At 39.4% G+C, this 27,647-nt stretch overlaps 1 protein-coding gene across 3 annotated transcripts; it reads right to left on the bottom strand.

Annotated features, from left to right (window-relative positions):
• On the bottom strand, positions 1 to 27,254 carry LOC109415898 (SET domain-containing protein SmydA-8-like). Of its 3 annotated transcripts, none has more exons than XM_062859781.1 (5): positions 26,905 to 27,254; positions 17,852 to 17,900; positions 2,315 to 2,472; positions 2,102 to 2,242; positions 1 to 1,390 (listed from the first exon to the last, which is right to left on the bottom strand). In XM_062859781.1, the coding sequence occupies exons 2-5, from the start codon at positions 17,873 to 17,875 to the stop codon at positions 118 to 120; spliced, it is 1,596 nt and encodes a 531-aa protein (XP_062715765.1). In that variant the 5' UTR covers positions 17,876 to 17,900; positions 26,905 to 27,254; the 3' UTR covers positions 1 to 117. The 3 variants fall into 3 exon arrangements, with proteins under 3 accessions (XP_062715765.1, XP_062715764.1, XP_062715766.1); XM_062859780.1 differs by having other exon boundaries at positions 26,932 to 27,253; XM_062859782.1 differs by lacking the exon at positions 26,905 to 27,254 and adding an exon at positions 26,558 to 26,577.
• Positions 27,255 to 27,647: the final 393 nt, after the last annotated feature.

Genomic DNA, 27,647 nt, shown 5'->3' with positions numbered 1-27,647 from the left:
TCAAGTTGTGAAAATATTTTATTTCTTGATGAGTTTTATTCCAAAAGTTATCACATTATTTTCGAACATGTAATTTTTTAAATAAAAATGTCATACTATCATTAACTGAGTCTGGAACTAAGCTTGCATATTTTGCAAGGCATCACGTGCGGCTAGTGCCATTTCGTACTCCTGCGAGCCGGGTGGCTCAAAGGAAAGAATTTGGGAACTATGCTTGAGTAAATATATCACTTCCGTTAGCATCCGCTTCAGTTGGTTGGCGTTCATTTGGCCCGCTTCCGACTGGTATTTTATCTGGACCATGATCGGTGCGTGCAACTCATACATTATGACTCCTCTCAGGCGGCTTAGTCCTGGTTCGTACACATCCACCACGGATAATAAGTCGCGGCAGATTTTTTCTTTCTGTTTAATCTGCTGCAAGCTCATTTCGGATATCAGATAACCAGATATTTTACCGTACAACTGGCACAGAGAGTGCTTGGTCGATAGAAGCAGGTAATGGTTGTGATGAAGAACGTTCTTATATTTGGCATTGAATTGCTCGTACAAATCGATGCTGTTACCATCGATGGCGTCTAGTTCTTTGAAAAGTCTGTCCAAAAGTTGCACAATGATTTTAGCCGGTATGGTGTGTGCGCAGGATTTGCATTTCCAATCCGCGTCTTGGTCCAAAGGGTTGGTTGTAAGGATGAAGCCTTTGGGGCATTTGGTGCATTTAAGAGAGCTGCAATTAGTGGAAAACTCGGTTGGATCGGAGCAGCGTTTACATTGGCACCAGAAAAATTTGCTTTCGAATAAATGCTGCCTTCGCTTGAGTGTGCCTTGTAGGGTATACGAATAGGAAAGTGTAATTGGATCGCCTGCCTTCAGGTCATTGGTCAGCCTTATCGATAGAACGTGAGTTTTAGGATCGTCAGTGTGGGTGGTGTTCGGGGTGCAATCGTGCATGATATAGAAGGCTTCCGGGTACAGCGCCCTTGCATGGACATCGTCCTGCCCAATCTGAAACGAGTTGACCTCAATGATACCGCACACCGTATGAATCTCGCCTTCGGAGAACTCGTCGAACTTCCACTCGTCGCGAATCCGCCTGACAATCATTTCTTGATTGCGTTTCCAAAGCGAAGAAATTTTCTGCCGCAGTTCATTGAGCGGTTCCATCTCTAGCAACGTTGCATATCTTTCCGGGTTGGTCGTTTTCAAAAGCAGACAGCGGAGAGCGAAAATTGCTTCATACATCAGCTTTATCTGTTCAGCCGAGCTTGTTTCGAAAAGTTGCGCCACGTTATGCGTTTTGAGGGGATTGCATTCCAGTGTTTTGTGAGCACCACCGACAGTTAGGCCACTACAAGTCGGCGAGCAAATGCGCCATCCACAGCCGACACATCTGAAACAGCGAAAAATAGATCTCTTTTAGAATTTATTATAATTTTGATATCGCTAAGTAATGCTGAAGCTCATCAAGTGAAATCAAATCTAGCAAAATTATTGCATATATCATATATTAAATATTTTTTTTGATTTGATTGGATTTACTTTGGATTTGGATTGGATTCAGAATGAATTTGTATTGGATTTGGATTGAATTTGGATAATATTTGGTTTGGATTTGGATTTTGATTGGAATGAATTGGTTTAGGATAGGATTTGGATTGGATTTAGTTTGGATTTGGATTGAATATGGATTGGATTTAGATTGGATTTGGATTGAATTTGGATTGGAATTGGATATGGATTGGATTTGGAATGGATTTGATTTGGATTGGATTTTGATTGGATTCTGATTGGATTTCGATTGTATTTGAATACGATTTGGGTTGGATTTGGATTGGATTTGGATTGGATTTGGATTGGATTTGGATTGGATTTGGATTGGATTTGGATTGGATTTGGATTGGATTTGGATTGGATTTGGATTGGATTTGGATTGGATTTGGATTGGATTTGGATTGGATTTGGATTGGATTTGGATTGGATTTGGATTGGATTTGGATTGGATTTGGATTGGATTTGGATTGGATTTGGATTGGATTTGGATTGGATTTGGATTGGATTTGGTTTGGCTTTGGATTGGATTTGGATTGTCCAGGTAACTTACTTTATAACTTTCGAACCTTTTTCGAATCGTTTGTAACAGCCGAGGCAAACTGGATCACTAGCCGCCCAGGGGCCCATCGCCAGTGGCTCAACCTGTATGATTTTTTCTCCTGCTTTGAGGTTCCGCGCCGCCACCAAATACCTGCGTCGATAGAAAATGAGTTTACAAATAACGGAGACCTCATTTTTGTGGGTGATTGAGTCTACTACATACCGACCCCAAACATCAGAGTATCGCACGATGTATGGTTTATTATTATTTTCCTCAGTGGCTGGAGCCGGTGGACCTTCTTTGTTGGTTGATTCTCCTGTTTCATCTTCACCATCACTGGAAACATGCTGTCTGTTTTGGTTTTTATGTTTCCGATGTTTCTGAAAATAATGAAATAGATAATTTAAATGACTATCAATATTCAATCCTTGCGTCAAGCTCGATGAAAATATATTCCTTACACAAGAGACTGCTGACTTATTCATTGAAATATATCGAAACTTCAGTTATACCCGAGAGGCCACTGAGAGTGTATGTATTATAAAACATTATTTTTTTGATATCATCGATTATGCCGATGTATTAAATAGTATATCGCCCTGTTCTCGGTAGTCCCTTATGGTTCCAGTGTCGAATGCAAATTAAAATTATTCTGACTTTTTTTCTCTCATAACTGAAGCAATATCATATATTGTATTTCAACTTGGGAATTTCACGCGTAGATGAGCGATAATTATCACCCAAACGTTGTTCGAGATTGTTCGCTTCGCTGTGCGTCTGTGTGACGAGAATAAATTGTTTTGTGGATTGTACTTTCGAAAAATTATTTGCATATGCTTTTGCGCGCTCGTGAGTGGAGGCTCAATTCGTTGCTCAATTGAATGTTTAGTATAGGTATTATATATTGTACAGCATTCCGGAGCATGCTCAATGCAAATAATTAATTATCAAATTTCAATTCAGGTTCTGGCGTTCACTAAAATGTTGTTTTAAAGTGTTTAAATAGATATCGTTATTTGTTTGTTTTTTTTTTAACACGCTAAGTACCGACAGGCAAAAAAACGTGGAACTGTTTTTTTGCACATCCATATCTCAGCAGTTGGTGAACCAAATTTCAATCTTTTTGCGTTAACGGAATCCTACACTATCCTAGAGAGGTGTAGTGAAAGCCGATAGGAATTTCATGCAGCTTCCGGTGAGAACCAGGCGAAAACATTAGTTCCACATTTTAAACTTCTTCCGGTTCCGTTTTGTTCCCGGATTGGTTGTGAGTACCATGTATTTGTAGCGAGTTCTTTCGGAACCTCGACAAGATAGCAACATTCTGTCTTCAGCAAAGTTGTTCAGAACAACAACCACTTCCTGGTGATGGATTTCATAGTTCCGAATTTCCCCACCACGTGGCGCTAGTGTACATAGTGACTTCCGGTACGACTTTGGTGGGATATAGCACGAGATTGAAGCCAGATATGAAGATGCGATCTTCGGCAAAGTTGTTCAGGACTACGAGTACTTCCAGTTTATGAAGTGCATAGTTCCGAATTTCACCACCACGTGGCGCTAGTGTACATAGTGACTTCCGGTACGACTTTGGAGGGATATAGCACGAGATTGAAGCCAGATAGGAAGATGCGATCTTCGGCAAAGTTGTTCAGGATTACGAGTACTTCCAGGTCATGTAGAGCATAGTTCGGAATTTCACCACCACGTGACGCTAGTGTACATAGTGACTTCCGGTACGACTTTGGTGGGATATAGCACGAGATTGAAGCCAGATAGGAAGATGCGATCTTCGGCATAGTTGTTCAGGACTACGAGTACTTCCAGTTCATGAAATGCATAGTTCCGAAACCAATCAAAACCAACAAAAAAAAAATAGTTCCGAATTTCTCCACCACGTGGCGCTAGTGTACATAATGACATCCGGTACGACTCTGGTGTGATAAAGCACGAGATTGATCCAGATAGGAAGATGCGATCTTCGGCAAAGTTGTTCAGGATTACGAGTACTTCCAGTTTATGAAGTGCATAGTTCCAAATTTCACCACCACGTGGCGCTAGTGTACATAGTGACTTCCGGTACGACTTTGGTGGGATATAGCACGAGATTGAAGCCAGATAGGAAGATGCGATCTTCGGCAAAGTTGTTCAGGATTACTTCCAGTTCATGAAGTGCATAGTTCGGAATTTCACCACCACGTGGCGCTAGTGTACATAGCTACTCCCGGTATGAATTTGGAGGGATATAGCACGAGATTGAAGCCAGATAGGAAGATGCGATCTTCGGCAAAGTTGTTCAATATTACGAGTACTTCCAGGTCATGTAGAGCATAGTTCGGAATTTCACCACCACGTGACGCTAGTGTACATAGTGACTTCAGGTACGACTTTGGTGGGATATAGCACGGGATTGAAGCCAGATAGGAAGATGCGATCTTCGGCAAAGTTGTTCAGGATTACGAGTACTTCCAGGTCATGTAGAGCATAGTTCGGAATTTCACCACCACGTGACGCTAGTGTACATAGTGACATCCGGTACGACTTTGGTGGGATATAGCACGAGATTGAAGCCAGATAGGAAGATGCGATCTTCGGCAAAGTTGTTCAATATTACGAGTACTTCCAGTTTATGAAGTGCATAGTTCCGAATTTCACCACCACGTGGCGCTAGTGTACATAGTGACTTCAGGTACGACTTTGGTGGGATATAGCACGAGATTGAAGCCAGATAGGAAGATGCGATCTTCGGCTAATATAGCACGAGATTGAAGCCAGATAGGAAGATGCGAGCTTCGGCAAAGTTGTTCAGGACTACGAGTACTTCCAGTTCATGAAGTGCATAGTTCGGAATTTCACCACCACGTGGTGCAAGTGTGCATAGCTACTTCCGGTATGGCTTTGGGAGGATATAGCACGAGATTGAAGCCAGATAGGAAGATGCGATCTTCGGCAAAGTTGTTCAGGACTACGAGTACTTCCAGTTCATGAAGTGCATAGTTCGGAATTTCACCACCACGTGGCGCAAGTGTGCATAGTGACTTCCGGTATGGCTTTGGGAGGATATAGCACGAGATTGAAGCCAGATGGGAAGATGCGATCTAGTGTACATAGTTACTTCCGGTATGACTTTGGAGGGATGTAGCACGAGATTGAAGCCAGATAGGAAGATGCAATCTTCGGCAAAGTTGTTCAGGACTACGAGTACTTCTAGGTCATGAAGTGAATAGTTCAAAATTTCACCACCACGTGGCGCTAGTGTACATAGCTACTTCTGCTACGACCTTGGTGGGATATAGCACGAGATTGAAGCCAGATAGGAAGATGCGATCTTCGGCAAAGTTGTTTAGGACTACGAGTACTTCCAGGTCATGAAGAGCATAGTTCCAAATTCCACCACCACGGACGCTAGTGTACATAGTGACCTCCGGTACGACTTTTGTGGGATATAGCACAAGATTGAAGTCCGACAGGAAAGTACGATCTTCGGCAAAGTTTTTCAGGACTACAAATACTTCCAGTTCCGAACGTCACCACCACGTGGCGCTAGTGTACGAATTTGATGAGGTATCGCACGATCTTCAAGTCTCATAGGAAGGCAAAATTGTTCAGGACTACGAGCACTACCGGGTTTGGAATTTCACCACCACGTTTTGATAGTATGCAAAAAAAACGATTTTTAAGAGCTATGCAAGAGAAATTTAGGCCAGATTGGGACTTCTCTGACTCATTAGAGGGATTGCTCTGAAAATTTATCTAGTTATTTGTATGGGAATTCCTCAAGGAAATTCCGACAAGGAATTTCCTCAGGGTTGGTCCTGGGATTTTTTTTCAATGATGTATTCGAGAATTTTATTAGGGATTTTTGTTCTTCAGATTCCTACTGGAATTTCTTTAGAATTTTATTCAAGAATTTCTCCAGTGATTCTTCTGGAATTAACTCACCTATTCATTTTGTCTCCAGGAATTCCTCCGAATATTTTCCAAAGCATTCCTCCAGGAATTTTTCAAAATATTGTTCAAGAAATTCTTCCTCCAAGGATTCCTGTGAATATTCATTCGTGGAATTCCCAAAGGAATTGATGCAGTCGTTATTACTAAAATTCCTCACGGACACCCTTCAGGTATCCCTTCAGAGATTCCAGCTGAAATTTTTTCCAGTAAAGGAATTGCTTCTGGAATTTTTTGAAATATTCTTCCAGGAATTCTTCAAGAAATATTTAAATGGGCTTGTGGCCGTGCGGCTAGAGGCATCAGTTATCCACTCGTATCGTAAGCCTCGGAGTGTGGGTTCGATTTCCGCTCCAGTCGGGGAAAACTTTTCGTCAAACGGAAAACTCTCCACTGGGCCACTGGGTGTTTTGTGTGATGTCCGTTGTCTAATGTTAGTGCTTGTTCAGTTTGTACAACCTCTGATTAAGGACGGTGTAGTGCCTTTTTTTTTAACCCGTAGGCTACGGGGCTTGCAACAAAATTTCAAGCCGCTGCCAAAGACGCAAACATCAATATTTTTCAATGAAATTTTGAGGTTCACTTCACTATTAGTTGTAGTTTCAGTTATGCTGGGAGCCACAAAAATTGAGGCCATGAGGACAGTTTTATCCCGGTGGACGTCTGGGTCAGGAGGGGTAAATTTACAAGAAATTGCCTACTTTTAGGCGTTTAATGTTTCAGAAAAGGTACCGCAGTTATCGCCTAAAAGTATGCAATTTCTTGTAAAACGTCTTAATTTCGTGGAAAACATGATTTTTCTAACAAAAACAGTGTGTTACCATCAAGTATTACTTATAGTTAAATTCAATATGATTAAGACCTGCCTTAGGAAAGAAAAATCTACTTCATACGTGCCTCAAAATCTTTTGCAAGCGCATAGAAATTAGACTCAAAATTGAAAATATTTTGGCAGCCTGGAAAAAGTTGTACACCACCTATATACTTCTTAACCCCCAGGCCTGACGTAATATACAATAATACATAGAACTAACAACTTTTCAGATGAATTAATTTGAATTCCAACTAATGGGGCCTTGCTAAAAGGAAGGTTATGCAATTTTTACCCCTCCTGACCCAGACGTCCACCGGAATAAAACTGTCCTCGTGGCTTCAATTTTTGTGGCTCCCAGCATAACTGAAACTACAACTAATAGTGAAGTGAACCTCAAAATTTCATTGAAAAATATTGATTTTTGCGTCTTCGGCAGCGGTTTGAAATTTTGTTGTAAGCCTCGTAGCCTACGGGTTAAATAATTCATACAAAGATTTTTCCAGCTATTCGAAAAATTCTTCGAAATTTCACCAAGAATTCTTTGGGATTTTTTAGAGATTGCTTCGGAAATGCCTCCCAAGATTCCTTCGAATATCCATTCTCCTGCGATTTCTTTGCCAAATTCTTCCAGAGATTCTATCGGGATTCCTCTAGTGATTTTTTGGAAATTCCTTTAGCGATCCTTTCTGGATTATTTCCAAGATTTCTTTCGGGAAATCATCTGGGTGATTTCATTTGGGATCCTTGAGTATTGTTTTGCAAATCTTTCCAGAGATTCAGGAGATTTTCCAGTGATATCTTCAAAAAATCACCCGAGCATACCTTTTTATGTTCTACAGGGAATTTTTAACAGGGATTCTGGAGTTCATCTAGATGCCCGTTTGTATTTTCCTTCATGAACCCATCTTCTGATGCTTTCTTTTCCCAAGGATTTCTTTAGAAATTCCTCCGGAGCTTGAAAACTTCAGCGATTTCATTTCAAATCACTCCGGAGCTTCTTTCTGCGTTTTATTTACGATAAATTTTAGTGATTCTTTCAGAGATTCATTATGATGCTCCCGGATCTAGGAAAGTTTTTTAGTGATGCTTTCGGAATGTTTTGCAGGGAATACTAAGTATTTTTTTCCTAGAGTTCGTTCGCGAAGTCCTCGAAAGATTCCTTCAGAAATTTATGCAGTGATTTATTCGGAAATTCCTCTCCAGAGTGCCCGAGTCCATGGCGCAGTTGACCGCATGTCCCCTTTATTTGCGGATGGTCATGGGTTTGATATATTATTCTGGATAATAAATATAAAGTTGAAGCCAGAAATTTATTTGAATATCTTTGCTAAAACTTGTGTGATTCATCATTATGAGAATATCTTTCTGAAGTTTACATTTTTCACGAAAACAAAAATCTGCCATGAGATCAAAGCTTTTACAATAATTATACTAAAACCTTTATTCTACTAGAACTGAATCTCTAGCCTTGGGCATTCGCGGAAAGTATTTCTGTAGATATTCTTAGGGAATACTCTCCAAGTGGTCCTGAAATGATCCTTTGTCCTTGAACGTGGGAGCTAGACTCGTACCTTTCTATCTGGCTTCAATCTTGTACTATATCTAACTAAAGACGTATCGGAAGTCACTTTGTACACTAGCGCCACGTAGTGGTGAAATTTTGAACTATGCTCTTCCTGACCTGGAAGTACTCGTAGTATTGAGCAACTTTGCCGAAGATCGCATATTCCTATTTGGCTTCAATCTCGTGCTATATCCCACCAAAGTCATACCGGAAGCCAATATGTACACTAGCGCCACGTGGTGGTGATATTCCGAACTATTCACTTCATGACCTGGAATTACTCGTAGTCCTGAACAACTTTGCCGAAGATCACATCTTCCTGTCTGGCTTCAATCTCGTGCTATATCCCACCAAAGTCGTACCGGAAGTCACTATGTACACTAGCGCCACGTGGTGGTGAAATTCCGAACTATGCTCTTCATGACCTGGAAGTACTCGTAATCCTGAACAACTTTGCCGAAGATCGCGTCTTCCTATCTGGCTTCAATCTCGTGCTATATCCCACCAAAGTCGTTCCGGAAGTCACTATGTACACTAACGCCACGTGGTGGGGAAATACGGAACTATGAAATCCATCACCAGGAAGTGGTTGTTGTTCTGAACAACTTTGCTGAAGACAGAATGTTGCTATCTTGTCGAGGTTCCGAAAGAACTCGCTACAAATACATGGTACTCACAACCAATCCGGGAACAAAACGGAACCGGAAGAAGTTTAAAATGTGGAACTAATGTTTTCGCCTGGTTTTCACCGTAAGCTGCATGAAATTCCAATTGGCTTTCACTACACCTCTCTAGGATAGTGTAGGATTCCGTTAACGCAAAAAGATTGAAATTTGGTTCACTAACTGGTGAGATATGGATGTGCAAAAAAATTAGTTCCACGTTTTTTTTTTCCTGTCGGTACTTTACGTTACAAAAACCCTGTTGGTATAAGCAGTGTTAATGGCGGGCTTGGTGGTCTAGTGGCTACCGTTTCTGATTCGTATGCAGAATGTCCTGGATTCAATCCCTGGCCCGTCCCTTCAAATCTTTTTTTGTGTTTTTATATTTACTTTCTCTTTCTCTTCTCCACATACAGGGGGTGGCCAAAAAGTTTGGAATAGGCAACTTTTTATCTCTCATAAAAAAGTTCAACATGCTGTAGCTTTTCATAAAGTGCATAAAAAATTCTAAAATTTTGACTGTTGGTAAACCTATTATATGTGCATCATTGGTACAAATTTGAGCTCGATTGATTAACCTTTCGTGAAGCTAGACCCGTCCTCGTAATACACTATTTTTAAGGCAACTAATTTTTTAACTGTCATATCCCGGAAACTAGTGAACCGAATTGAATGAAATTTTGATCGTTTATCACCAATATATTTATTATTGCTTCACAAGTTATTAAAACATACAGGGGATGGTCAAAATGTTTGGGATAGGCAACTTTTTTTTCTCTCACAAAAAAGTTCAAAATGCTATAACTTTTCAGAGCGCATCAAAAAATCTCAAATTTGTACTGTTTGTCAACCTATTATATGTGCATGATTGGTGCAAATTCGGGCTCGATTGATTAATAGAACCGTTCGGGTAAAACACTACTTTTTAGACAACTCATTTTTGAGCTGTCATATCTCGGAAACCAGTGAACCGAATTGAATCAAGTTTTGAACGTACACTTATAATATGTAAATGCGTTACAAACTATTAAAACATAGGTACTTTTTAAACGTTGAAAAAAAAATATCATGGATTGACACTTTTTGGTTTTTTCTCGAAAAAATGTATTTTTTTTACATCAAAGTCAATAAATTTAAGTGTTGATATCCACAGATTTTCCACTTATGATCTCAAGTTATCTCTAATCAGATATATTGGAGGCTTTTTAGATTGAAGAAAGAATATATTTAGTAATTTTTGTGTGGTATTGTAAATTTGACTTATTTTCCTCTATATGGGTAAAAACTTCAACCCGGTATAACTTAATTCGCCGTGAGAAAATATTACATTTTATAACGTCGTATTGAGTATCAATATATTGTTGATAAACGCTAAAAAATTCATTCAATTCGGTTCACTGGTTTCCGAGATATGACAGTTCAAAAATTAGTTGTCTTAATAATAGTGTTTTACCCAAACGGTTCTGACTTCGCGAAAAATTAATCAATCGAGCCCAATGATGCACATATAATAGGTTGACAAACAGTCAAAATTTGAGGTTTTTTGATGCACTCTATCAAAAGTTACTGCATGTTGAATTTTATTGTTGGAGCCTATCCCAAACATTTTGGCCATCCCCTGTATTTATTACTTTCGAAAATTGCGGCAATTTGTTTTCAAAATTTTGTCGACATTTTTTTTATGAAAATTTATTTGGAAATTTCTTTGGGAATTCCTTTGGCTGTTTCATTCATAACTTCTTCGGTGATCTATTTGCGAATTACTTTGGTGTTCAGCGGGCTTCGTGGCCGTGCGGTTAGCGGCGGCAGTCGTCTAGGCGTTTCGTAAGCCTCGAAGTGTGGGTTCGATTCTCGCTCCAGTCGGTAGAAACTTTTCGTCAAACGAAAAATTCATCACTGGGCCACTGGGTGTCCTGTGTCTTGTCCGTTGTCTAGTGTAAGTAATGTGTTCAGTCTGTGCAGCCTCTGGCTGAAGACGGTGTGAATTGTCTTTCCTTTCTTTGGAAATTCTTTCAGCAATTTGTTTGGAAAATCCTTAGGTAATTCCTTTCAAACCTTCTTCTAAAATTTCATAACATTGGAAACTCCTCTGGAAATTCCTTGGGTCATTAATTTGATAATTTCTCGGGCAAATATTTGATAAATTTATTTCAAAATTCCATTATTATGTTCTTTGAGGTTTTTTCGGCTATTTCTTTAGCCATTCCAATGGAAATTCTCTGACAATTCCTTTGAAAATTCAAAAATTCTCAATTAAGCTTGCTCAAAGAACTTACAAAGGAATTGAGGAATTGCGATTTCCAAAAGAATGGCCGTGTAAACTTGAATATGGAAATGCCGAATCAATTTGAAAAGGAATTCTTGAAGGGATTCTCAAAAAAACCTGAAGAAATTCTCGGAAAACTTCCTGAAGAAGTCCCAACGAAATTGCCTGATAATTTTCCTTCAAAATTATCTTAGAAGTTTTCAAAGGATTTAATGAATTTTATGAAAGCTTTTCAAAGAAATTGGCTAAATCCAATCCCAAAATAGATAGGCGAAATTTGTTCCAAAGGAGTTGCCGAAGAAATTTCCATAAACATTTCCGAAGGTATTCGCAAAGAAATTTTCGAGAGAAGAATACAAGAATACGCCGGAAAAGTTTTGGAAGGAATTCCCAAAACAATTGTTTGAGGAGTTTCCTAAATCCTATGTTTGTTAAGGATTTGCCAAAGACAATGTCAGTGAAATTCTTATAGGAATTGTTGGAGAAATCGTCAAAAGATTTTCTGAAGGATTTTTAGAAAGAATTCCAAAAATAATTGCCGAATGAAGGAATGTCCAGAAGAATTCTAAAACTATTACCGAATTTTCAAAGAAATTTCAGAAGAAATTACCAGAGTTTTTAAAGTAATAATCGAAGAGGTTTCCAAAAGATTTACTTGGGTGATTTTTAAAGAAATTGCTGAGCAAATTCTCAAAGAAATGTTCGAGAGAAACTGTTAGGAATTCCTTTAATTATTACTACATATAGGCATCTCAAAGAAGTTGTTTAAGGAGTTCTCATAGGAATTTAAGAAAGGAAATTCATAAATTTATTGCTGAAGAAATTTTCAAAGGAATTGCCGGTCAAATTCCGAATAGCATAGATAAAGAAATTCATTTGCATAGAAACTTGCGAGGAAGTTCCCAGAGTCATTATCGAATAAAGTACCAAGGGTTATATCGAAGGAGTGACCGTAGTAAATGAAGACCTAAAAAACAAATATCAAATTGCTGACACCATTTAAAAAATGCTTGAGAGACTACTAAACCGAATGGGAAGTCCCGAAAAAGAAATACGAGAGGTTTGCCGATGACATACAAAAAATGACAAACAAATTCCTAAAGAAGTTTTTAAAGTAATTATCGACGAAATTTTAAAAGGATGTACCAGAAGGTACAGGGGATAGACAAAATGATCGGGACAGGCAAAATTTTCACTTTTCCAAAATGTTCAACTAGCTATAACTTTTCGAAAAGTGCATCGAATATTCTCAAATTTTTACTGTATGTTCTTTAACTAGTTGTGTATCAGTGGACAAAATTTGGAGAAGATCAGACAATTCTTCACGAAGTTATAAACATTTTTGAAAAAGATAAAATTATCCGATAGCCAACTTTGAGCTCAATGAATGAACCGATTGCAATGAAATTTTGACCATTCATCATTTTTTTGTCTCAAGAGCAAACTTATGTGCCTCCGAAGGATTTTGAACCGCTGAATCCGAATCCGGGCTCAGATTTGATCTAACACGTCACAATTTTGAGCTATACCTCAATTTATAGGACAAAATATGCGATTTTGGGCTTTTTTGACTGCAAGCCATTAGGCAAGTATCAAATTTGATAGATTTTAGCATTTTATGTTAGTATGAAAACTTGCATACAACTTTTGGAGGGTGACGTGTATGGGCAATATCGTACCTAACATAAATCGCTTAAAACTATGAAATTTGATTAGGTAAAACGAAATATTTAGCATGAGTCGTTAATTTAGATGTTAATTGACCAATTAACCTTTTGATTGCTTAAAAAAATATTTCCTTGCTTAATGGCTTGCTATCAAAAAAGCCCAAAATCGCATATTTTGCCCTATAAATTGAGGTATAGCTCAAAATTGTGACGTGTTAATGCAAATCTGAGCCCGGATTCGGATTCAGTGGCCCAAAATCCTTCGGAGACACATAAGTTTGCTCTTGAGACAGACAAAAAGTAAATTTTTGTTACGCTGTGTGACTTATATAATGAACTCTGGAAAACATTTGACTTAACTTGAAATTTTTAACAAGCGAAAAAGTTATAGCGATTTTATTTTTTTCACGGTTTTTTAGTAAATTGGTCTATTTTTAATATGCATCCCATTACTTTTTCAATTTTTTGGCGGCTATGTTGTTACTTTGCTTTAAAACGCATTTATATAAGTCAATTAGAGGGAAACTAAATGACCTATAATTTGCATCTTGAATTTTGAAACGATGTTGATGTTTTGGATAATTTGGTGTTCTATTAGAAAAATAATCTAATCGTTATAATTTTCTTCCGTGTTAAGAATATTAAGTTAAGTCAATGGTTTTTCATAGCTCATTATATAAGTCATTAATGGCCAAATTTCATTACATTCGGTTAATTGAATCCGGAGATATAACTGCTCAAATATCGGCTATCGGATAATTTTACCATTTTCAAAAATCTTTATAACTTCGTGAAGAATTGTCCGATTTTTTCCAAATTTTGTCCACTGATACACAACTAGTTGAAGAACTTACAGTAAAAATTTGAGAATATTTGATGCATTTTTCGAAAAGTTACAGCTAATTGAACATTTTTTGAAAAGTGAAAATTTTGCCTGTCCCGATCATATTGTCTATCCCCTGTATTTGCAACAAACTCCAAAAACATTACCGTAGAAATGCTTAAAGAAATCGTCGAAGAAATTTTCCAATTTTAAAGGAATTGTTGAGGTATTTTCAAAAGGAATCTTAATAAACAAAGAAATTGCAAAACAATTTCTAAATGAATTGCCGGAAATATTTACAGAAGAATTGCAGAAAAACTGTTTTGACAAAATCACAATGTTCTTGTATTATACGTAGATGTCGGCCTTGATTATTCATAGTCAAGTTTCCAAACTTCCCAAACACACATGTTTCAAACTACATACTGTATACGAAGTTTTGACTCAATAATAATCAGAGTTAGTTTCACAAAAGTCAATATTTCAGCTTTATGCAGCATTCCATTTTCCTGATATATATTTGTGAAGCTTAAGAACGTGACTCAGAATAATCGAGTTCAATCTGTGCTACGAGAAAATGTTGTAAATGTTGAAAAAAATTGAAAACAATTACCATACTAACAATTGCTGTGTAAAAGTTTGTTCATGTATTAAATTTTATTTGGTGACTTACACTGCAAATAGTACTAAATTGCCAAATTTCATATGACGGTTGACTCAAAAACAGATTTGCCGAAGTCGCACATATCTTTTAACGATTACGTTTAAATTTTCGGGCTAGTTCTTTCCAAAGTTTATCATTATATTTACTCAGAAAATGAGGGCGGATCGGTATTTCCTTTAACAAAAAAATCAAGCAAACTGGAATCCACTATAACTGGCACCCCCTAGGCACCCCCTAGGAAAAAATCCTAGATACGCCAATGCAACTGACAACTGATCAGAATGCTCAATACATGGTTCTCGAGAGTCATCCGACCGGTACAAGAAGACGTGGTGCGCAGCGAGTTAGGTGGGTCATCCAAGTGGAGACACAGAGTCATGGACCGAGTGGAGTGAAGACGACTCCTATATACTGCGGAGGCCACCCAGGCCTTAGTCTGATTGGTACGGTACGGAGAAGTCCGTAGAGGTCACCAGAGTGCGCTGTATTGAGATAGTGATTGATGAAAATGTTTTTGAAGTTTTTAAAGTATGTGAGTAGGTATCTAGGAAGACCAATGACATAAGCATGCTGCAGCTGCTAATAGGGCCCTTTATGGACTGCGTAACTAGCTCCTGTAATTTACAAACGCAAACGTGTATGCACTGTGTTTAAAACGCTAGTATAGACGCAGTGGCCCCCTATAAAGGCTATGAAGCGTGGAGTTTAAAAAGGTGCAGACTAAATAAAAAGCGTTCACATTTTCTGTGCGTGTGTGGCGGCACAGACGCATGAATCAAGAATTGTATAAAATGTACAATGAAGCGAATATTGTTAAACGTTTGAAATATGACACACTTCAGTGGGCTGTTCACGTAGTTTGAATACCGGAAAAGATAATTGTGAACACAATATTCAGCAGAGAACCAGGTAGATGTCGGTGATTTCGATGAAGATTTCTTCTTTTTCTTCTTGACGTGAACAAAGCCTGTTTCTCAGCTTAGTGTTCTATGAGCACTTTCACGATTATTAACTGAGAGCTTTCTCTGCCAATGATCATTTTGCTTGAATGTATCGTGTGGCAGGCATGAAGATACTCTGTATACAAGGAAGTCAAGGAAATTTCCTTTACGAAAAGTTCCTGGACCGACCGGAAATCGAACCTATCACTTTCAGCATGGTCATGAGGGTTACATATGTGAAAAGAACACCTTGAAACGCTAAAGGTCTCGGGAATCTGGCCGTAACAAGGTTCGTCACCAAGACAGTAACTGAATTGATACGTGTTCACCTTGTTGTCCAGAGTATAGCAGAATTTGACCCCACGCCAATCTGTGTTCAAAGTTCAGCCAACAGACTTCGCTCAGTCCTAGAATCTCAAGCTTTATACGGCATGCTTCATTGGCTAGTTGTGTTAGTTTACCCTGTTGGGCTAGGGTTAATACATTCCAAGTTTAAATTCTTGTCCGTTATTTCGCGCTGAAAATCGTTGCCGTTAAATCAGTTTGTAATCCTTCATTTTGATACTTCTCAATGTGAGCAAAGATTGATGAATACTAGAAACATTAATTGCACTAAATTGTATTCAACCACAAATAACCGTCACGAAAATCGTGCTACTGTTATTGCGTCGCTTCACAATTAAGTTGAAAATTTTGTTTGCCCTCGCAGATGTCATTCATTTGCATATGTTAATTTCGTTGTTAATATCCCAGCATTCTTTGCAACATTAAGCTAACCCACGTAGGATTTTGTTTTGTCTACATAGAACGCGATGCCCGGGTGTGCAGCATATTTGTGGGACCTTTGCACGACCCGCCCACCTCCGCCATATGGTTGAAATTATCCCCATGGCGCGGTGGCCACCCAATGAATGTGCCGGTCGGTGACCATGCCGGATAGCCTCAGTTCATAACTTGCAGCAGCGCACATAGTCGTGGGACGAAGGTAATATAATTTGTCGCATTGCTTTGATGAAACGCTTGACTGCCGAGAACGTGTGCCAAATTTCGTATGGCGGCTTCTTATGTATGTGCAATTATAATTACCCGTCGTCGTCGTCGTTCTAAATCGTCATCGTGTGTGTAGCTTGACGACACGGTCAAAGGAATGGAACATTTTTAGCGGAGAACATTATTCGCACCAGCTTCGTCCATTGCCTGCCAAATTCACCGGAACTGTGTTTTGTACAGGAAACCGTCCATTGCTTGAAATCCAGAAAATTATTTTAATTACACACATCACTAGTTGAACAGTGAGTTGTGGGCAACAGTAAGGGCTGCTTTCCTATACAAGTGGTGCAGTATCCCATCACAGTCTTGGATACTCGAAGCACTTTCATGCCTTACTATGAACACAAGATGTATCTTTTTTAAGTGTCGTAAGTCATTAATGACAACAACAACATGTATCGCAACACGGTAAACTGGATACTTTTTCATCATCATATTTTCCTAGCATCGAGTCCAGGTTTTTTTGTAAATGAAAATTCATAGAAACTTCTGCTGGAGTTCTTACACGAATTGTTTTCAGTAGCCAGATTAAGATTCTGCTGTGATAAGTCTAGTTATTATATCGTCATAAACTCGCAAAAGCCAGCCCTATAGTCTTCTTGATCCGTGCTTCTATGTCGATATTGTCACCGCCATCTTACCCCAAAAGGATGGGTGATGAAACGTCGAATGCCAAAACGTCAAATGACAAGTACCAACAAAGTTACTCCGCTTTACGGTATGTCTTTTTTATGAGACACGGAACTTCAATGGTATGTATTCAAGATAAAAACCATTCCGCCACAACCTTTAGTGTTAGGGACTATTGCTTTCCCAAATGGGTTGCAGGAAACTGCATGCTCCGGTGCCATAACTAAGCCTTTGAATGATACTTGAAATTGAATTCGTCTTCTCAACGACATCTACTAGGTACCTAGAACAGCTCAGGGGAGGCTAGAATTGATTGATAAATAATTCAAGAATAGGACCATGCATATTGAGAACAACTTGATTAGATTTGCATCAGCACCGGAGGATAGATTTTTCCCCGCTTGTGGGGGTTGACCTGCCTTCTATCAAAACGGCTGCTGTGCATGAATTCTGTGCTTGACACGAATAAAGAATTTCAGCAGCAGTTGCAGCTGTGTGGTGTAGCTCTACAAGTGTTTGGATCTGGATTGAATTGGAATATATTGGATTTGGACGTTGATAAAAGGACACTTGGAAGTTTTTCGGGTAATAGGATTTGCCGGATGCAATATTGTCGTATGCAAATGGTTTCCGTTGCCTGGCGGGAAATGTGTTCGATGATCTAAAACATGGCTCGTTTTGATTTTAATCTTTTAGGTTTGTGAATTTTATTAACACAGGTTTAGCTTACCTTTTTCTTGAAATTGGCCGGCATGGTTTGGTTTTAGTCTTCTCAACACCTGTGAAATAAAAATCATCGTTTATTAGAGTCACATCTATCACACCAAATTCATAGCCAGCGGAAATTGCAAATCATTTTTCACCGATCCACACGTGATGACCGTTAGTACCTAATGGTAGTTTTTTTCCTCGCTCCATCCCCATCCAACTTAGGAAATGCTATAATAATTCGATTGTAAACAGTTTCACATAAACATTCACGTCCTTCTGCTCCACATGCCACACCACCGGGGGGTTTCGTCGTTAGCAAGTGTGTTAAATCGTGCGCCGTGTGGCGTTGAGTGACCAGGTGATTTATGAATGGAGACGCGTGGTATTTTTCGATTTTTTTTTCTGTTTCGGTTGTGCCTAAACAGTGGGTGTCGTTTGAAATAGATCGCTTGCACTTTGAGCTCGATCATTAGCCGGCGTTCTATGCATAACTGTCACATTTACTTAGAAAACTCCATATCACATGGGACATTCATTCGATAGACGAGGAAAAAAAGCTTTGGTAATTGAACATCCAATAGACGACGAAAACCAAACCTATTGCTTTGTTTTGGAGATCTCATCAATTTGTCGGTAACTGGTGGGTGGTCGCAGACTGATTGGCCTTGGCCAGCGCCGTTATAATTCACAAAAATCTGTTTTCTTTGTTACCAATCCGTGGGTGGACATGGTAGGCAATGCGTGGAAATTCAACCAAGGCAAACGTTTTTGCCGCGGATCCTCACGGAAGCGAAGATTTTTGATCTTCATGGATAATGCACAATTATTATGTACTAGCTGTCCCGGCAAACGTCGTACTGCCTGTCTACTGCGCTGTACACACTGCTCCATAGTGATGTCTCCGGCAAATTCATTTGCATAAGAGTCCTCCTTGCCAGAGATGGGAGGGGTCGAACTACAAGTTGAGAACCTTTCCCGGCCCCAAAAATCACGCTAATCGGTCCAGTAGTTTCCGATTCTTTAAGGGTCAGACAGGCAGACAGACAGAAATTCATTTTTCTATGTATGTATAGATAGACTAATATAATAGTTATTTATGCAACACACTAACGAGATTCACTGAACAACGTAACTAGTTGCTTAAGCCATGGTTATCTGCGTTTTGAAATGGAACAATCAAAGATTGTCTTGTTCATTTGGAATATCTTTCGGCTATTTATGCTAGGATTTTTCTCGAATACAAAATCAGACAAGAAGCGTGAAATTTTGTTAATATTTCTTTGGACATAAAAAAACCTTGACAAAATTACTTGAAAACTATACAGTAATGTATCATAGTAATTCCTTTTGTAATTTTTCAAATAAAATAAATAAGCCACGGCCAAAAACTCTTCATATCAAAACAGAACAATTTTCAGAGGATCTTTTTATTGGATTTTGTTTGATATTTTTAAATAAAATTCATAAACAAATGCATTCAAAAAATATTCAGAAGAAATACCGGAAGATTGTTTTCTGTTCTGCGGAACAAGCGTAACGCCATTTACTGGGATCCATCGACAGAAAAGGGACTCGGGCGCCGGTAAAACACACGCTGACTGAAAGACGCTGCGGTGAAAACGTCCTCCATCAAGGAACGGGAGAACCGCGTAGTGGATATTCCAGAAGGTAGAAAATCAATGAAGCACCATCAAGAAAACTTTCATCGTCACCGGTGAGAATAATTTGGATGAGCTACGAAACTAGAGAAAGCAGTGCATCACAGATGACAAGAGGATTTTAGGAGCGAAGGAACTCCAAAGCCACTATAGAGCAAGAGAAATCACGTGAAGCCGAAGCTGTAGCTCGTCCGCACTATTCGGTTCTCGACAAGGAAGTCATGGTGACGGAACAGAACAGCATGGGCGGATTCCCTAGTCGATGAAGGCGAGAAAGCCGGTGAAATCCGTCTCCTCTACGTCGCATTAGTGGGACTAAGAGGGATGCTGTGATGCCCGCGAAAGACACGTCTGAATAGTTATTGACCGACCTGGCTGTCCAGTTGAAACGCTGGTTTGAGCAATTTGGCAACCTTTTTCAAGTGTCAGCCACTTCACTAACATCTTAGCATGTTCCGCCAATTGTTCGACGCATTACCCGTGTGAACACCGAAGCAACACCAGTGAAGGAGATAGACACATCCATCCGCAGCATGAAATCGAACAGAGCCCCGAGGGTCGATCGCATATCAGCCGAGATGCTCAAAGCTGATCCCGTAGTATCTGCACAACTACTGCATCAATTATTCTGCGACATTACCAGTCGAATGGATGCAAGGCGCCTTAAGGACAGACTTGTTAGAATCCCAAAATGGCCGCCACAATGGCCGACTTTGGTACCTACTCACGATTTCGAGGGCACAAATCTCTTCGTAAACAAAACCTGTGCACCTGAGCTTTTTATTTTAAGCTAATCACAAGTGAGCAAGAACAGAATAATGTAATACATTGTTGTTTGAAGCTTGCTTCTTGAGATTTGTGCGTCTGAATTGTCGATGCAATGTTGGAGCGGGATTTCAAGACGTTTGTCCTTAATAAAGGTAAGGTACACCGCGGCAAGTTGAAACCGGTGGGGTAAGATGAAACAACGGGTTAACATGATGTTTTCTAATGATGATAAACAATTCGTTTTCCATTACACATAGTTTTTGATTCAAACAATCTTTTATCGAAGGACACATTTTCAAATTTTATTGAAATTTATTTAAGATATGTGGAGAGCCCTCAGGCGCAAGGGTGTCCTTAAGAAAATCGTCGGCCCCATTGAGGCACAGTAGGAGTGATTTTCGCGCAGAGTACTGCACTATGGGGTCTTGTCCGATCCCATCCGGGTCGACGCTGCAGTGAGGCAAGGTTGTATTATATCACCGCTACTGTTCTTCATCGTAATCGACGAGATCCTGGTAGGTACGATTGATCGGGAACCAAGTTGTGAAGAACCTAAATGACTTCGAACTGACTAATGACATTGCTCTCCTAGCCCAACTGAGCTCTGATATGCAGAGAGAGTAAGCTCGATGATCTAGCCGATCACTCTTCGGCGGTAAGTCTTACTACCATCAACATCATCAACACCAAATCGTTGAATGTAAACACGGTCAACCCTTCCAGCTTTGGGGTAGCTGACTGGCGAAGACTGAATTTGTGAGTTCAAGAAATGTATAGAAGAACAATAAGATTAGATAAGATGCTGATGACGTGGATAGACCTGTAAGAACTATCAATGAAGACCTAGGCTCCATAGTTGAGTGGGCGAAGCGCAATCGTCTCTCGCCGAACCCGAAGAAAACGCAGGCGATTGTTTTCTCTAGGAATGGCTCTGTAACACCATGACAAGACATCATTTACTATTGCATGGTTATTCCGCTGAGTAATCATGTTACAAACCTCGGACTACACATGGACAGCAAACTCTCATGGACGCATCAAGTCAACGATATCATGATGAAGGACTACAACACTCTCCGTACTTTCAGGAAATTTGCAACTGTGTTGACACTACTGACTCGGCTCAAGCTGGTGCAAGCCGTGGTGATGCCCTTTTTCACCTATGCCGATATAGTTTACTACCCAGGGCTGTCAGCGGCTCTCCGTGAGCAATTGCATCGCTGCTTTAAGTCAACTGTTCGTTTCGTGCACAACCTTCGGCGACGTGACACAACGGTTGCAGTACGACAAGTACGACACTCCATCCTTGGTCATGACCTGCCAACAAACTACCGACTTCGGGTGTGCTGCTTCATGAAGCAGGCATACGAGAGGTCATTGCCAGGTTACCTTATGCAGCACATACAACACGGGCACCAGGAACGCATATCACATTCAAGACACACTGGCGGAGTTGCTATTTATGTCAAAGAATCAGTTCAATACAAGCTTCTATTGAACGAGGTTTGTGAAGGCAATTGGTTCTTAGGCATTGCAGTTGTACGTGGCAAGAAGATGGGTAATTATGGTGTTCTGTATCACTCCCCTAGTGCAAATGACCAGCGTTTTATTCAAATTTTAGAAAACTGGCTTGAGACGTTTTTAGATTCAAGTAAATGTAATGTACTTGCTAATGATTTCAATATTAATTGGTGTGACAATCCGAATTCGAATCATTTGAAACGACTAGTAGACTTTTATAACCTTACACAAAAAGTAAATGATTTTACGCGTATTGCCCAACACAGTAAAACTCTCATTGACCATGTTTATTCAAATTTTGATTCTGTACGTGTTGTTCTAAGTCCTGATTTTAAAATAACAGACCATGAAACTTTAGTTATTAATATTGACGAAAATTATGGAGTAGATTGTAATGTTGTCAAATTAAAGTGTTGGAAGAAGTACTCGAAACAAGCTTGCAACAAGAAGTGTGGATTTTCATACTATCGGCGGTTCTTTAGATCAAAAATCAGCTGTTTTAACTGACGTCTTGAAAACCTGTATCAATCAACTAGTAGAGCATAAATATGTTTCAATCAAAAATACTAACAGCTGATACAATTTGGATCTACTGCGTCTTAAACGCAATAGAGACAAACTGTACAAAAAATGGTGTAGAAATGAAAGTTTTAATAATTGGAGAAGGTACAAGGTCGCGCGCAATAAATACTCGCAATTAGTTAAACAAACTCGTTGCGAGTATGTTCAGAGGAAAATTGATCAGCATCAAAACAACAGCAAAGAGTTATGGAAAATTTTAAAGTCTTTGTTGAAACCTAGTACATAACTCAAAACCGCGGTCCATAACCTTTAATGGCACATTAGAAGAGTCTGAACAAAATATAGCGTGTAGATTTAATGAATATTTCGTCGATAGTGTTTCACCTATTAATCAATCAATTGCATTAGTAGATGAGCCTGATGAATTAAAACAGCCAATTAACGTCAATAGTAGATTTGAATCTTTTCACCCTATAACATTGGAAGAATTAAAAAATATTTGCTTTTCTATGGGCAAAACGGCTGGCGTAGATAATGTAAATGCAAGAGTTATACAGGATTGCTTTGATGTCATCGGACACAATCTGTTGGACCTGATTAATGAATCGTTACAAACTGGGCACGTGCCACACGTTTAGAAGGAATCTTTGGTGATTCCTATTCAAAAAGTTGCTGGAACGAATAAAGCCGAAGAGTTTCGTCCCATCAATATGTTGCACACATTAGAGAAAATTTTAGAACTTGTTGTAAAAGGCCAGCTATTAGCATATTTAAATAGTTATAATTTGCTAGTACCAGAGCAATCGGGATATCGGGAAGGTCATTCCTGTGAAACCGCATTGAATCTGGTGCTAGCGAAATGGAAAGAAAAACTAAAGCGTAAAGATACGATTGTTGCTGTTTTTTTGGATCTGAAACGCGCTTTTGAAACAATTTCTCGGCCCTTGTTGTTGAAAACAATAAAGCGCTTTGGATTTGCGGGTTCTGCATATAGATGGTTCGAAAGCTTTTTGTGTGACAGAACCCAACGGACTACTTTCAATGATTCAATTTCGAGCCCCGTGGCGAACAGCCTTGGCGTACCACAGGGGAGTGTATTAGGGCCCGTTATGTATATAAATGACATGCGGCGAGTCTTACGATTTTGCGATATCAATCTTTTTGCTGATGATACCGTTATATTCATTGCAGCCATAGATCTAGGGGAAGCCGAACGTTAAAAAAATCATTCAATTCGGTTCACTGGTTTCCGAGATATGTCAGCTCAAAAATGAGTTGTCTAAAAAATAGTGTTTTACCCGAACGGTTCTAACTTCGCGAAAAACTATTCAATCGAGCCCAAATTTGTACCAATGATACACATATAACAGGTTGATAAACAGTCGAAATTTGAGATTTTTTGATGCACTCTATGAAAAGTTACAGCATGTTGATGTTTTTTGTGGGAGAAAAAAAGTTGCCTAGCCCAAACATTTTGGCCACCCCCTGTACCTAGTGTTAGAGCAGATTAATGGTAGTTACTTGATAATCGAATTTTGTTGTTCCAAATGTAAATCTTCAGTAGTTTAGTTTTGTTTCCTTGCCCTGATATAAAGTATATGTATACTGACAGAATACCAATTACAATTACAAATAGGGTAAGGGAGGTATTTGACCCCTTCAGGAAGTGGATGAACAATTCAGCGAAAAAAGAAGGTTCCCACTTCAAAATAACTTTAGTAGGCATTACGTAGAGCAACATGTTTTCTGCCGAAAAAGGCCAAACAGAACTCAAAATTGTTGTAGTAAATACAAGAAATATCACAACTCCTGAAGGATCTCGGGCTTCTATTTTGGACCACCTGACTTTATTTTGGACCACCAAGTGCACATTAGGGCAGTTCAGATTTGAAACATGTTAAACATTCAAAGCTCCCATATGTTCCTTACACTCCTTGGTGCAAAACTAGAGTCCTGTCAAATTTTCAGCCATTTCGGTGGTGATTTAATGGTGCCCCAAAAGCAAAATAGGTTTGTATGGGAATTACTATAGTGAATTCCCAAAAAAAAGTACTCCGCGTTGTAGAGCATTCACACATGGATAAAGTCATATGGCCAAAGTCAAATTGAATTCTTTAGACCTCAATGATGAATGTTGCCGAAGACCGGAACTCATTTCGACAATCACCAAATTAAACTTCAATTGATTGATGAAATGAAAGCCACCTCAGCAAAAATTTAAACATACACAGTTAAAAAATGTTACATCATATAAGCTGTAACAAAAGGACCCCGTCATATCGCACAGATTCTTCCATCAGTTAATAACTTTACAGCTTGCTCTCAGTATGAAGCTTGCATTCAACATTCCACACAAGAAGTTCTTTCCAGTAAATTCCAGTGAAATTACATAGAAAATTGTATGCTGTATTTGTTTACGTCGGGTGTAAATTTCAGAAATTTTTGCTGTGTAGTTTTTTTTTGCTGTGTAGTTTAAACTACGTGAAGTTTACATCTTTTCTATTCATTTTTTGAAGCAGGGAACGTTTAAAAATTACGTAACGGTAAAAAAGATGAAATTTTGTTGCAATTGCCAGTTTTTACGCTTTGTAGTATGATGTTTCATAAAAAAATGTTACGCAAAACGTGTATTTATTAACTATTGCATGATGTAAGTCACCATGCATAAATTACGTAACGCTTCATAGGAAGTGTGAAAGTCTAGTGATTTTGCTAAATATAAAGGCGTTCCACACATATTGTAATGAGTGGAAAGTCCATCAAAAATAAAGTAATTTGAATGATACGTAATTTGTCAAACATACATTAGATAACACATTGTCTCAGTCATCAACTAGTTGCCGAGAAGGACAACTTTTCTAAACTGGATGACTGAACACCTGAAAATTTCAACTTGTCGAAAAGTTGTTAGGACACAAAACGAATCGAAATTTTTAACTTGGCGAAAAGTTCTTAGAACAAATCGAACCCACAACAATCTCATTGTAAAATAAACGTCTAACAACCCAGATCACGGGAGGTCTCAACTTATTCTATTTATCTGTTTTAAGAGTACATTACATTGGCATGGATATTGTATCCCTTTAGAAGGAACTGGAGGGATGGATCTGACAGGTGGTCCAAAATATGTCCACATCTGATTATGTTGAACATATTCTGGCCATACCTCAAACCACCATTTAAGTAAATATTATCGCTCCACCGAGGTTAAGAACAGTTTATTTTGAGTTCTTACAAGGCCCTAACTACATTCACATGAAATAAATATTTATTTGTAAAATTTAATACATCTTCGAAGCCGACTACAAATTTGGCATCTTCTTTGTTTTTGGTGCTTTTTCGTGCGTTTCATTGGAAGTGAAAACATTTTCTCTATTTTTGATACTGAACAGCATATTTAACTGACATCCAAAATAAAGGTCATCAAGGTGTTCCAATAAAAATTTACCAAGATTTAGTAGAGTTTATGTGATAAATATCATAAAACTCCCTAGGTGGGCCAAAATTCCTGCCCGGACCAAAATCCCTCTACTACCCTATTCGACGTACCAAAATCCGAATTTTCAACTGAAATCTGTTCTTCTGTACGCTACATGCTATTCAGGTATTCATCAATAACTGCCTGCGGTATATAACTCATGCATGGTGGCCTCCCAATTGGATCTCCAGCGTGGGGGTCCTTCGTCGATGTCATCAAAAGCCGACAGTCAAGGAGGAAGAGCTTTCAATTCGGCCCTCTGCACCACTATGGGTGCTCATGACTGAAAAGAAGATGAAAGTTCTAAACCTTTAACTTAAACAGAGTTAGGGCTTCAGCTCAGAATACAAAAGATGTATTTTCGCAGTTAACTAAGACATGACTTGACCAAAGTTGTCATTTTAGTATTTGCATATTGGCAACTTGCTGAAAAGGGAAGCAAAGAATTACAATCATAATGAGCTCCAGCATAATTGGGGAAATCTTACGCAGTCACGGTCTATTTAGGCGCTAAAAATGCGCAATATTCTGTACAATGCTGAAATCCGAAATACACTGCGTCCTTAGTTCTCCACAAGTAATTTACTGTTCCACTTCAACTGTTCAAATGTACAGCACCGGCACACTGTTCTAGATAATCACAATGGTTTAATTTTCGATGATATTAGTGCGGGCGTTAAATTAACTTTGTAAAGTGAATTTTTTACATCGCGAAGGATACACAAAATTTAGTTGCACGCGCATGCAATCGCTAAACAGTTGACCATGAGCCGCGTACCGCGTTCGAGTTCAATTCTTCTAAACGTTCACTTCTCTAGTTCCGATTTTTCCCGACGTCTTGTCAAACAGTCAATTAACTTCTCTTCTCACAGTTTTACAACACAAGCCGGCAACCCACTGCTGTTAGGGCTAATTTTACTCTTCGACAGACGATGCGCTGAAATAACAAAACTCGACACCACGAGTGCGACATGTTGATTGTGTCGAACATTTGCTACACATTATTTCTTGTGAAGTGAACCAGCCGTGCTGAACTTTGCACTTGCAGCAGTCATACTCGTTCCATCTGCGTGGATCACGTGAAAATGAGAAGCAAACCTTCCTGCAATTCACTGGACGAAATACCTCGAAACAGTCGAAAGGGGTACCTACTATCCGAACACAACGCCCTGTCACCTGGGCGATATTTTCCGTTCTAAGGTATTTGGTGGTGAAAACTCGCGATCGCGACACCGCACCCGTCGGGGACCGTGCTGAGCACTAAACTGAGGAGTGAAATCCAGTGTTCAACTGCTCTGCGGGTGCGAGAAAAACAAAAGTCTGAAATCTATCGTGTCAGTGTGTCGCGCTTTTCGGCCCATCTCGCACGGTCCGCGCCGTTACTACACTACACGTCCGTCGGCCACTTTTCATTTCCGCCCGCGTCTTTCCGAACGATTTATTTCGTTGCCTCATGCGCCTACGGTTGTCGGTTAGGTTGGGAAAAGTTGCGACCAACGTCGCCGCCACAGTTCTGCATCATTTAAGATATAATTCACGCACGCATGGGACCACTACTGGGCGGGGTCAAAATCTGCTGATCAGATGCCCAAGAGGTTTTTCCTCGGGTTTCGTGGATTTCGACCCTCTAAAAACTCAACCTCTCGCTTTTCTTACCTTCGCGGTGTACGCCCGTTAGGGATGCCTTCGAGAAGGGGGTACTCATGTACGGTCCATGAGTATACTCTAATAGTTAGCGTTCCACCATCTATCGCCTTAAAATGTTCACTCTCCCCTCGAGGCTCGGGTTCTGGCTAGTACTAAGACTACCCGTTGGACTCAAGCTCCTAGATGGGGAAGGGCATGCTTTCAACAATGTTGTCAGGCGT

This window comes from Aedes albopictus, chromosome 3 (assembly GCF_035046485.1).
Source record: "Aedes albopictus strain Foshan chromosome 3, AalbF5, whole genome shotgun sequence".
Classification (NCBI taxonomy): domain Eukaryota; kingdom Metazoa; phylum Arthropoda; class Insecta; order Diptera; family Culicidae; genus Aedes; species Aedes albopictus.
The sequence above is the reverse complement of the archived record's forward strand: the minus strand, read 5'-3'. Positions and strand labels throughout refer to the sequence as shown.